Source organism: Camelus dromedarius, chromosome 5, assembly GCF_036321535.1.
Source record: "Camelus dromedarius isolate mCamDro1 chromosome 5, mCamDro1.pat, whole genome shotgun sequence".
Taxonomy (NCBI): domain Eukaryota; kingdom Metazoa; phylum Chordata; class Mammalia; order Artiodactyla; family Camelidae; genus Camelus; species Camelus dromedarius.
In genome coordinates, this window is record NC_087440.1 from 64551327 (window position 1) to 64565004 (window position 13678).

Here is a 13678-nt window from a genome sequence, read left to right on the forward strand (position 1 = left end):
AGTGTCCAGCATGGCCTAGGTTATAGAATTAGTTAGTTTCTGTTTCAGTATTGAAATACATGAGCTAAATTATTTTTGGGCCACAAAAGTAAAGGTGTATTAAGGAAGATATGTTGGATATGGATATGTATCTATCATATATCTTATTATTATTTTCTCTTTAAGTAAATAGGTAAAAGATTTAGACTCATGGCTCATCCCTTCTTATTTCTTCCTATTTCCTGATATATCTAGACAATTTCTTCAGCTCTGTAGAGTGTCTCAGTCTTAGCTCAAATTTTTTTTATCTCTACTCAAGATTTTCTTCTCTCCTTCTTTCCTTCTCCCTATTGTAAAAAATTGTACATTAGTGTTATTCTCACAGAGGGTATAGCGTTTTGGTGGTTAAAATTTGGATGCTGCAGGCAGTATGACAAATAGCATGTTAAAAGGGGATATTTTTAACATTTTCAAATTAATTTTTGTTAACTACTTTGTGTCGGACTCAAATATGCATGTGATTAATTTCCTATTCTTTTCCATCAATACCTTCTTGATTTTAAATTTTGTAATCTCAAAATAGCTTTCTAGCAAGTAAAATTTCAAAATATACACTTCAAAGTATGAATCACCTAGATTCAGCAATTGCTGAATTATGTTTCATTTGCTTTGTTTCTCTTCTACAGACATATACACTTTTTTTGCTGAACCATTTGAAATTAAATTGTATATATCAATAACTTTTATTCCTACTTTTTTTTTTCATTGTGTCAATTTCTGGTGTACAGCATAATGTTTCAGTCATACATGTACATACATATATTCATTTTCATATTCTTTTTCATTATAGGTTAGTACAAGATATTGAATATAGTTCCCTGTGTTATGCAGTCCAGAAACTTGTTATTTAATCTACCTCATATATAGTTGTTAGCATCTGCAAATCTCACACTCTCAATTTATCTCTTCCCACTCCCTTCCCCTGTAGTAATTTTTTTTTTTTGGTTCCACATATAAGTGATATCATATAGTATTTTTCTTTTTCTTTCTGGCTTAATTCGCTTAGAATGATGATTTCCAAGTCCATCCATGTTGCAGAAAATGGCATTATTTTATTCTTTTTAATGGCTGAGGAGTATTCCATTATATAAATAAATCACAGCTTCTTTATCCAATCATCTATCGATGGACATTTAGGTTGTTTCCATATCTTTGCTATTGTAAATCGTGCTGCTATGAACATTGGGGTGCATGTATCTTTTCAAATTAGAGTTCCTTCCAGATATATGCCCAGGAGTGGGATTGCTGGATCATATGGCAAGTCTACTTTTAGTTTTTTGAGGAATCTCCATACTGTTTTACATAATGGCTGCACCAAACTACATTCCCACCAACAGTGTAAGCGGGTTCCTTTTTCTCCATGTGCTCTCCAGCATTTATTTACTTGTGGACTTTTTAATAATGGCCATTTCTGACTGGTGTGAGGTGATACCTCACTGCAGTTTTGATTTGTATTTCTCTGATAATTAGTGATAGTGAGCATTGTTTTCATGTGCCTATTGGCTATTTGTATATCTTCACTAGAGAATTGCTTATTTAGACCTTCTGCCCATTTTTTGATTGGGTTTTTTTTTTGTTGTTGTTGTTGTTATTAAGTTGTATGAGCTATTTGTATATTCTGGAAACTAATCCCTTGTCAGTCACATCATTTGCAAATATTTTCTCCCATTCGATAGGTTGCTGTTTTATTTTGCTTATAGTTTCCTTTGCTGTGCAAAAGCTTATACGTTTAATTAGGCCCCATTTGTTTATTTTTGCTTTTATTTCTATTGCCTGGGTAGACTGCCCTAGGAGAACATTGCTAAGATTTATGTCAGATAATGTTTTGCCTATGTTTTCTTCTAGGAAGTTTATTGTGTCTTGTCTTATGTTTAAGTCTTTAAGCCATTTGAGTTTATTTTTGTGTATGGTGTGAAGGTGTGTTCTAACTTCATTGATTTACATGCAGGTGTCCAGCTTTCCCAGCACTACTTGCTGAAGAGACTGTCTTTTATCCATTGTATATTCTTTCCTTCTTTCTGGAAGATTAATTGACCATAAGTGTGTGGGTTTATTTCTGCATGCTCTCTATTCTGTTCCACTGATACATATGTCAGTTTTTGTGCCAATACCACACTGTTTTGATTACTGTAACTCTGTAGTATTGTCTGAAGTCTGGGAGGGTTATTCCTCCAGCTTCATTCTTTTTCCTCAGTATTGTTTTGGCAATTCTGGGTCTTTTGTGATTCCACATAAATTTTAGGATTATTTGTTAATACTTTACCTTAAGAATAAAGATCAAAGTACCTTTTAATGGACTAGTACAAATTTGTCTTGAAAGGCCAATTCATAACAAATGCCAAACCAAGTGTTAAACCATCTTAAATATTTTCAGAATCTTTCTATAAATGTCTTAATGAGGAGAGGGTATAGAACTGTAAGTTGTAAATGTATAAATGAATCCTCCAGCCTTTCTCAATCAAAATTTTTCATCTGAACTACAGAACACAGAGGGTGATTTGAGGGACTGTTCTCGATTCTCCCAAGAATGACACATAACTAGTACCAATCCAGGTGCATAGGGGAGAAGTTAATTTATTGCACACAATGAATGTATTAGAATGTTCTCTAGGAACCCTGGTTAGTTGGACTGTGTATGTGGCAAGTTCTTAAAAAGGATTTTGCTTTGACTAAATTATGATGTTTATACAAACAACAGTATATTTTTTTAGATTACAGGCCCACCAGGTTGTGGAAAAACTCAGTTCTGTATAATGATGAGCATTTTGGCAACATTACCTACCAACATGGGAGGATTAGAAGGAGCTGTTGTGTACATTGACACAGAGTCAGCATTCAGTGCTGAAAGGTAGGTGATTTTATTATTTTCCATTATAATGCTTTGTTTTGTAACTTATATACAGCATATAACATTTACAAACGGGTTAATATTTACCTTTCTTTTTGAGGACACAGAATGCTAGATACTGTTTTGAAGGAATTTAAAAAAAAATTGATAGTTTCTTTTTGTCTTTTGTATCCCTTCTTATTGATTTAAGTGGGGTTGGGGGATAAGCTGTGTTTTGCAGAATGTCAAGAAGAAACAAGTTCAAGAAGCAGGGAGTAATGTAGGTAGAAAATGGGGAAGAAGGGAAATTAATAAAAAAGACAAAAGGTGAGCTGCTTTGTGAGTACTTTCTAGTTGGAAATAAAATATTAGTGAATGGAAAAACTACCATTTTCAAAACATTTTTTGATTGAGAAGTATTTTGCTTTAATCTTTGAAATAATGTGGCATTAAATGCAAGAAACACACTGATAGTAAGTATATGCATGCTTGGAAAGAAAAGATTTCCTTAGTTTGGCAAGGACCTTTAACATTCTGTGAGAGAGGCATTCAGTCGTTTGTGTAATTCTGTACACCTGAGGATGTCTCGTCTGCTCTTCCTCTGCTGTAATTGACATTTGTAAGCAAGGATGCTTTATACATCTGGAGACTGATTCAACTCTGTTTTCTTAGCCAAAGTGTCGTATAGGGAGAGTCCTTGGAGTCTTTCTCTAATTATGCAGCAATGAATCTTCCTTATTTCTCTCTAAGAGTACAAAAAAGGTCAAAGTGTATTACCTGACCAGATAAATTCCAAATGGCTTGTTTTGTCTAGAGGTTATTTGTTTTGTTCTACATCTCTTGATTATATTCTTTCTAAGTATATGTCGCTGGATTGTCAGCTTTTTGAGTTTGTGTTTTATCTTTGTATCTTCAAAGCCAGATCCAATGACTGACACATACTAACTATTCAGACAATGATAAATGAAGGAATTGACAGGTGTTACTCCTCAGATCATGAAATCCAGATACCATTTCCTACTGAAAGGAATGAGGGTTCCATGGAGAAATGGCTGACTGTAGCTCTGGAGCAAGAAATTTTTAAGTTGAGTCTAAAACATCTTAGCAGATAGCAAGAAAGCTATCAAAGACTCCTTAATGGAGTGACAGAAGGATTCAGGGTCAACCTGAAGAGCTCCCACCGGCCAAAAGTGAAACAAATTGAGCACGAATAGAATAACAATGGAATGAAATATGTTTAAATCCACATGTCTATAAAACTAGGGAATGAAAAGTAACAAATTGATCACCATTGGAGAACTCTGCAGAAGCAACTTATTATTTTGAAAATGAGTTAAAAAAATGAAGCATTTATTCTCCTCTTTCTATATGAATAATATAACTAAGTAACAAATAGATCTTTTTTTATAGAAATATTCCAATAATAAATGAAGAAGGAATGATAGAATATCACCATATTATAAACTTTAATAATCTAATGAATCTAGCCACTGAATTTTGTGATAAAATAAAAAATATGTATTTTGTCATCATCATGGTTCCCAGCAAAAGAATTTCTAAAAGCTTTGGAATTTCCTCAGTAGTAAAACTGAGAAGAGTATTACTTGTTGTTCATAATTAGCCATACCTCAGTTTATGCTAATGAGATGGCTCTTGGTAGGCCCCTAGATAGCATCAGTTGGGGGCTGGTTGCTAGAGGAACCATTCATGTGATTATTAGTGTGGACTTTCAGCCTCACTTCTGCAACCTCTGAGGAGGGAAGAGGGACTAGAAATGGCTCAATTACATTTCCATTTAGTCAGTCTCCACAAAAACCTCTAACTGATAGGGTGTGGAGAGCTTCCGGGTTGGCGAACACACTGAGTTGCTGGGAGGGTGGTGCTCCCAATTTATAGCTGGTTGGTCTGAAATAACAGAGGCCTGGGACTTGCAATTTGTTTGAAGTGAGGGCGGTCTTGTTGGTCTGAGCCTTTAACCTGGGGGGTCTCAGTTAATTCCTGGTAGGTAGTGTCAGAATTGAATTCACTTGTGGGACACCCAGTTGGTGTCTACAGGGAATTGGAGAATGTCTCAGTGTGGAAAACCTACACATTTGGTGTCAGAAGTGTTAAAAATAAAAACAGTTCGTAAATAGAAAAGGCTTCTAGCATCACAAAAAGATCATCAGTCATTGTGGTATTTCCTGATGGAAGAATAATCCAACCTGAAAGTGGTCAAGACTTCAGATCCAACAACCAGTTGACAACGTATACAGAGAAGAGAAGGAAAAGTGAAACTACACAGACGAATGCAATCAGAAAACCCGAACTGTGGGAAACGACAGAACAAACAACAGTCAATTTTTAGGATAAAAAAAGTTAGAGGAGGATGCTTTGGATTAAAAGAGAGTTAAAAGATGTATTGCTCTCGTCACATGGTACACCTTAGACTTACACAATGTTATATGTCAATTATATCTCAATAAAGCTGAGAAAAAAGACATTGATTAATTGCAGTGTGATAAACTTATTTACATGTTAAATAAATAGTAAAAAAAAAAAAAAAGAGGAGAAGCATAAACATGTGAGAGCACTGGAAATCTGAACAATGAATATATTTGATACTAAAGCTGGAAAAGACACTGGAAATTTGAACACAGATATATCTGATGCTAAAGCTGGTAAAGATACTGGTTTACTCAGGTTGTCCAAGTGAAAGATACTCTTTAATATGCCAATGACTAGCTTTCAACTGATAAGCCAAGAAGATATTAAATAGATAATAAATAGCTAATGTATAAATAGCTCTCACAAAGGTCCTGAGGAATTTGCTTGAAGAATTGAAAGATTAAGGTTATTGTGATAACAGCAGTTTAGTTCACTGTAATTAGATTCTTGCTTTTTTTGTGCCACATACAAAACTGAGTTTAGTGTATCTTCTCAAACTATTGCATTATTTCATTCTTAACAGCATTACAGTTCAGAGTAGGTTAAAAACTGTGTCAGTGAATTAGGTAAAATCCAGTAGCAGGTGACTAATCTACATTTTCCAGATTAATTTGTGGACATTTTTGTTTGTTTTTCTTTGTCTTTGCATATAGCCTAATTGTCTACTTTTTGCATCCTTCACATTTACTTATTCTCCTTCATTATTTTTTCCTGCCTATGTGCATATTACTTAGTACTTGCATCATAGGCAGCCTGGAAAATGGAGTGGTAAAATTTTAGTTCCTTTTGTTGGAATTATGTTGCATAATTATAAGGAACTCTTATGAAGAAGGTCATTTGAAGATAGGAGTGCAAATTTATATTGTTTTTACTTTTCTAGTCTGTTTTCCTCAAAGCTTGGAAAATGTGGTCATCTGATGCTAGGGTCAGATGGAGTCAAAAGTACCTGTGCTCTTTGGTTTAGATGCCAGACTCCGTGTTCTTATCTTGCCTTCTGGAGTTTGTCATGGCGAGTCACAGAGTGGAGCTGGCTCTGTACTGCCTGGTCACATTTCATTTGTACTGTTCCAAGACTTCATGATCTCTATTTGGAGTTATTGGGGAAGGTTGGTCAATCAGCTAGGAAAGCTTTCTCCTGCAAGCAACTGAAGACCCAGAGAACAGTGGCTTAAATAGCTAGAGGTTTATTTTTGACCCTGTAACAAGAAGACCTGAGTAGGTGGTTGCTGGTACTGGTCCTGTCTCTCAGTGATGATGGAGACCTAGGGCTGGTACATTTTAGGTATTATATCCATTCTGTGCTCAAGTTAATGTGAAGAGAAAGAGCAAATTATATCTTTTTTTTTCACAGTAGCTGCCTCCTCCTCTGTGCCAATTTTCTTTTCATGCTCTGAAAGCCTTCTACAGGTTTCTCACTTGGTCACTCTACATGCAAGAGAGGATGGAAAAGTGAGGGGAAAAGATTGTTGTAACAAGCATGATGGGGCTAACAGTACTGCCTGAGTAAAACTGTGGTTCCCATAGCAAGGAAGAAGTGGGAGTGGATATTGGTAGGTAATTAAGAACGTCTGATACAAGTGGAATAGTTTCTGGACTTAGAGAAGAGATAAAGTAGGAAATATGGGACTCAGAAAGGAGTGTGTTTCAGCTCTCTGTATGTGTCTCCACGTAGCATTGTGTCCATTTTGTGCTTACAAGCAAGCTGTCTGAAAAGCACAAATGAGAAAGTGAATTGAAGGATTAATGAGGGAAGAGTAAAGGATTCAGATTAGAGAATTTAGGGTAAGTGATAAAAAGTGGAAAATAATTTGTCAATATATTGCTAGTTTTCTCTTTAAAAAGAAGGATATGCTTGTACATACCTTGAGAATATGGAGATAGATTAGTGACGTGTCTATGGAAATATTTTGGCAGCCATGAAAATTCCAGTATACATGAATAAATACTATAATATCCCTATTGGAGATAATTAGAGAAACATGAAACTGGAGGATAAGAATAAAAAAGGAAGGTAATATATAAATACTAACAGAGGTTTTCAAAATAAAACTTTGGGAGAAATAAAATGGATAAAGGAAAATAAAGTGAGTCTTAGAACTTCAAGTGTGTGAGGAAGAGTGGGGGATCTGGGGAAGCAGGAGATGTGACCCAGGACCCTGGAAGGTGGGGACTCAGGGAGGTGGGATATAGAATTGGAATTCAGGAGGTAGAAGTGGACATTCCTGAGTTGTCATGAAATCAGAAGAACTTTGAAAACTGGGAAGAAAAATGTAGTCCAACAGGGGAGGGAGACATTAACCAAATAATCACAAAAGTATAAAATTGTAACTATTAATAACCAAGTATACAAAGGAAGGAGATATGCTGTATTGGTTCCATGTGGAAGCAATAGCCAAGCTTAGATCTGAAGGAAGTTTTGTGCTTGGTATGCATGTCGCTTTGGAGAGTGCCAAGTACCCCACAGCCAGCACCCTCTAATTCCTACTCAACTTCCTGGAGTGTCACTCTTTCTGAACCAGTGTACCAGAGAGCCTGTAGCAGTAGTGGCCAGCATGCCTTTGGCTGATTTCGAAGGCAGTACCAGTCTGGTCTTATGACCATGTGCATACTTGCTAGCTGGTACATACCCAGGATCTTTGACCCAGGGGTAAACAATAAGAGAGATACATTCCCTTTTGCCATTTTTGAGATGGTTTCTTGAGTCTGAGTGGATTTCCCTTAGTTCAGTTCCAGCTGCCTTATCATTTGAGAATGAGGTGAATTAGTGGTGAGGGAGATTCTGAGGAGTTTCTAGGATAGAAAATGGAAATTAGTCATAAGTATTTATTATTACTCAAACAAAAATGTGGAATATTCTTGGAATCTGTAAGGGACTAATAAATTCATGTTATTTAGTAATACCACAGTGCTGAGCAAGTACGCATTGCATTAATGAACAGCCGAGTATTACAAGAAGCTCTGAGAAACCATGAACTTGTATTTCAGCACATTTATGATGCTGTATTTCAACTAGAATTTTGGACAACTTTTTTTTTTTTTACATTAAGCATATGTTTTATTTCAAGTTGGCATGTAGTCACTAATGTGAAGCTTTTAACTTTCCTTTTATGCAAGAACTGTGAAGTAATGGGGGAACTAATAACAAAAACCTTGATCTGAGTGCAGTCTTTTCCGCTTCAATGGATGGTAATTCCATTCTTCCAGATACTGTCCAGTTAGTCAAGAAATCCTTTTGACCCCCTGGAACTATATCTTGAGTATAGTTCCTTCTAATCACTTGAGCTGTTCTCTGGGTCAAGGCAGCATCTCTTATCTGGGCTACTGCACTGGCTGATCTTGCTGTCACCCTTCTCCCTCCATAGCCTCTTCTCCATTTGGTAGCTAGAGTGATTCTTGAAAAAAAAGAAGGAAGTCAGATCATATTAGTCCTGATCGTAGGTTTCCCATTTTACTAAATAAAATCTAAACAAAATACCCCAGACCTAAAGTTCTTGTGTGATCTTAGCCTCTGGCTAGCCCCTTGACCTTAATTCCTTTTATTCTGCCTCTTGATTCCTGCATTCCAGCTACTACAGTGGCCTTCTTGTTGCTCCTCAGACGCACCAGGCCTCTTCCCACGTTTGGGCTTTTGCACTTGCTGTAATTCTCTCTTCCTGTGTACTATTTCACTGGATAGCCACCTGGTTCATTTTCTCATCTCCCTTCAACCTTTGCTCAAATGTCACCTTATTAAAGAGGCTTTCCCAGAGCACCCTCCATAAAATAGCACTTATTTCTGTCCATTGCAGTCTGCTCCCTAATCCTAATTCACTTTTCTTTAAAGCACTTGTTATCTGACATACGATATATATTTATTTGTTCGTCTTTCTCAGTAGAATGTAAGTTCCACGAAGGAAGGATTTTTTGTTTTGTTATTGTGCATTGCCGTATCCTTAGCACCTAGAGTGGTGCCTGGCATGTAGTCCTCGCATATGGGTCCTTAAATATTTGTTGAATGAGTGGATCTTAAATGCATCTTTTTAAAGGAATACTTTTATATAAGAAAGATGTCCACTAGATGGCATTGATATCAAATTTTATATAACTAATGTCTGGGAGCAAAAGATGGGATCTTTTCTTTTGCTTTTTCTAACCAAAAAAGATCTTTGTGTTGAAAACTGTCACAAGAAATTGCTCAGATTAATGTGAGGCATATAGAATAGTACATTTATATTTCGTTTTTGACTTCTATATTTTAAGATATCTTTTCTAAAATAAAAAAAAAATTCAGAGAAACTTAGAAAATGACCACACATTGGTATGTAAATAACCATTTGATACAGGTATCTAGCATGGTGACTGTAAGTAAGGTTAGTTCCTGTCCAAACATTGACCACCTTCCTTCTGAGGGGCCTTAATGGAATGAGAGAGCAGTAATACGTTCCAGAGCCTTTCACCACTCAAGCTACCAGTTGAAATCCAGCCTAGGGTTGGAGGCAGAAAATTATTGTCTGTCAGCTGTTCAGTTGTTGTTGCCAATGAGTTAGGTACTCTCAGTCTGGTTCCAGATCAGCGGGGTATCTTCCATGTTTCTGGGAGATGGTGCCATACCTATCCTATTAAAAAATCAGTGGGTTCCAAGTGTCAGAGCTTTCTTGCTGATTTCTCCGACTAGAGTTAAACTCAGCAAATAGTTGCCCTAATTAAGAAATTTGCACATTTTCCACAAACTCTCAAGATTTGCCTGCTCTGCCTTTGCCAGTGTCATCTCATTTCTTCTTGCTGTCATCATTTACCTCATTTCCTCCTTTCTTTAGTCCCTGTGCCTCTCAAGTACTTCCCCTCAATGGCCATGCGATCCATTTTGTTCTCACTCTTTACACAACCATTGGTACTGCTCCTTCCTCCTAATGTAATTTTTTTCCTCTTTCTGTTCAACCTAATGTTGCTTTTTCTTTTCAGATTGTTCAAAATATACTTTTTAAAAGGAATGTTATTAACTAGTTTTATTTCTCTCTTTTCCTGTTTTAGATTTTTCTCTTTCATTTCTGATTATAGCATATGTGAGGAACTTATTTCTTTAACAGACTCAGCCTCTTTTTGGAACTCACTAATGATTTAGAAGTAAAACCGCTATTCTTAAATATTTTTGTGTTGTTAAATAGAATACACAATATAGAGTGGCTTTAGCATTTACAGCCCTTCCTTCCAGTCACCCTTGGATAGTTAACTGCCGGGCTGATAAAGTATCACTTAAAATGATGCTACACTCAGGGATTTACATTGTTAACCAGAAATATTTGAAATTCCTAGTACTGCTCCATGTCTTGTACTGTTAGTGATGGTAGTTGCCTGTTTGAACTTGGCCGTCTCTAGTGCTCAACCTACCCCATGTGTTAGATCTAGTTTTGAGGTCAGAATTCAGTGTTTAGAAAATAACTTTTTGTTTACTAAGGAAATATTGGATAGCATCTGTTCGTTTAGAAAACAGTTTCCTGTTTACTGAGGAACTATTGGATAGCATTTATTTTGTATGTATTAAGTTTTAATTGTGAAAGCACATTTTTCTGGTCTCTGAGTCATGGACACTTACTGATATCTGATTATTAGAGTGATAATATTCTGTGTTTGTTCAAATATATATATTTCATTTGTGAAAGTGAAGAGTTTTTTATTTCTAAACATGTCTTATAGTCAGATTGTCATTTATTAAAAAACATACATTTTTATGTTAAACCTCAGAGACATTGCTTGCTTAGTATTAGATGAGCTCTAAAAGCCCTTGCTGGGCTCAGGCTCTGACTGTTCATCTCTCTTTGTGCTTATAAAGGAGGGCTTACATTGCAAAATTGTATATTAAGCCATTTTGCTTAAACCTGCTCTATTGATAAAGCTTTTCTCCTGGTGTTGCTTATGGCTTATGAGTTTCTTAACTAAAATTCATTAGAAGATCAGAAATGTGGCCTTAAATTTTGACTGTTTTTGCTTGTGCTATTTTTTCCCCCCACAGACTGGTTGAAATAGCAGAATCTCGTTTTCCCAGATACTTTAATAATGAAGAAAAATTACTTTTGACAAGCAGTAAAGTTCATCTTTATCGGGAACTCACTTGTGATGAAGTTCTACAAAGGTATGCCATTTTAGATTTTGGTATTTTAGTAATGCTTTGGAGTTTTTTTTTTTTTTTTCCTTCATGTTTTTAGCTTCTGAGTGAAAAAAGTTCCTACCTATTAGGATTATGAGAAATAATTATTTCAGTGTTCCTCTTTATTGACTACAGCCTATTGGTTGAAGTATTTCTTTAAAAATGAAAAAAAATGACTATAATGTTTTAGATTTAATTAATTAAGTGGTATATTAATTATCTATTGTCCCATTAACAAATTACCCCAAAGTTTAGCAGCTTAAAACAGCAAATATCCATTATCTCACATAGCTTTTGAGGGTTAGGTATCTGGGAATGGCTTAGCTGGGTATTTCTGGCTCAAGGTTGCTCAAAAGCTTGCAGTTAAGCTGTTGGCCAGGGCTGTCATCTCAAGGTCACTTGAGGCTGGAGAATCTTGGAGAATTCCAGGATCACTCATGTAGTTGCTGGAAGGCCTCCCTTCTTTCCTGGATGTTAGCCAGAGACCTCTATTTCTCACCAAGTAGGCCTCTCTGTAGGGCTGCTGACAACATGGTATCTTGCCCCACGCAGAGTGAGTGCTCTGAGAGAGAGTGAGACAGAGCCCAAGGTGGAAGCTGCAGTCTTTTACAGCCTATTCTCAGAAATGATGTCATTTTGTCACAAGCTGTTGGTCTACAGACCAACCCTGGTACAACATGGGAAGAGACTCCACAAGGGTGTAAACGCCAGGAGGTGGGAGTAAATGGGGGCCATTTTGGCTACCACAAGTAGTTTTGCTCTAATATTGGAGCTTTATCAGTATCATAGGAGAACCAAGAAATAAAATTAAATGAAAACATTTTTGGTCTATTTCCAAAAGAGTGCAATATGTATAGGAGAGTTGAAAATAAGTTACGTTTATTGAATACTTGCAATCTTTACTGTAACTTAGGAAAGAACAATTTGTTGTTTTTAAGCTGGTTAACATTTGCAGTGCCCCTCCCCCCCTTTTATTATGCCTTAAATTTATCTACTATTTTATAAATTCTGCTTTTACAGGATTCAATCCTTGGAAGAAGAAATTATTTCAAAAGGAGTTAAACTTGTGATTATTGATTCTGTTGCTTCTGTGGTAAGAAAAGAGTTTGATACACAACTTCAGGGCAACTTGAGAGAAAGGAACAAGTTTTTGGCAAGAGAAGCAGCCTCTTTGAAGTATTTGGCTGAGGAATTTTCAATCCCAGTAAGTTTTTCTTTCTCTCTTTTTTCCTTAAACTTTCTTTTTTTCCCCCTTTTTATATTAAGTTCACTGGCTTATAATATCAAGTAATTAGAAGGAAATGTAAAAGAAAGGAAGGAAGGAAATGTAAAACATGATTTTTTAAGGTAGTATACAGTCTAATTGCTATAGCAAATATCACCGTCTTCTGAAATTTGTTCATCTGTTGAGATTATTTTATCTTTTTCACAATTTAAACTTGGAACAGATTTAAGTATTGTTTTTAAAAGTTCCAGTTCCTATAGTCACTCCTTTTCTTCTCTCTCATTGTTTACTCTTCGTGTATGTTTTTGTATTTTTGTCACATTGGGATAAGTATTACGTGTTAAAACTCCATGAAATTGCCTATGTCTGTTTCTATACATTTTTTTAAAATGGCAGTGGTTGTCAGTTTTATAAGTATTTGAGGTTTAGATATTGTTACTGTGTTCAGTGATTTGTACGCTGTAGGATTTGATTTGCTTCAGATAGTCAGAGGTTGACTATTTGGGTGTGTTTGGAAGGACAGTAATGAAAGTAAGTAAGGAAACCTTGAAAAATTACTGTTGGCATGACTCTCAGTAGTGGGGATTGTGGTCAGGAAATCTGAAGGTGAGGTACATTGCAAAGGTTTATGGTGGGTAAGCTACAAGACATAAGTGAGTGTCTTACATCCCCATTAGCAGTGTGTGGGAGAGTGCAGCTTGTTCTGAAGCCTCACCAACGTTTAGTATTGTCAGACTTTTCAATTTTAGCCATGTAGTCATCTCAATAGAAGACAGGAAAATTCCTTAAACTGAGATAAAATTTAGTGATTTTATAATTTTTAGACTTGTTTGGAAAATGAAAATCTTGGATCTTTGTAGCACTAGTGTAAACTGACATATGGCCTTTTTGATTTATAATCCTAATCAAGAAATCGAGGGAGAAAATGTGGTTTTCAAAAAATTCTATATATTTTTATGGCTTTTCAGTTTGTATTTTGGATCACATGATACAATTCCTGGTGAAATCAAGTGCTGTAGTTTATCTTGGATGATGC

The 13678-nt window shown here is 35.8% G+C and overlaps 1 protein-coding gene across 6 annotated transcripts in view; it reads left to right on the plus strand.

Moving 5' to 3' along the window:
* RAD51B (RAD51 paralog B) overlaps positions 1-13678 on the plus strand; it is a 697181-nt gene that overhangs the window by 15863 nt on the left and 667640 nt on the right. For all 6 annotated transcript variants that reach the window (XR_010381010.1, XM_064486060.1, XM_010976604.3 and 3 more), the window contains exons 5-7: positions 2751-2887; positions 11283-11402; positions 12438-12621. Coding sequence is in view for 5 of the 6 variants with exons in the window: in XM_064486060.1 (XP_064342130.1) it covers positions 2751-2887; positions 11283-11402; positions 12438-12621 (441 nt within the window). In the remaining variant the exon portion in view is untranslated. The remainder of the gene's footprint in view (positions 1-2750; positions 2888-11282; positions 11403-12437; positions 12622-13678) is intronic.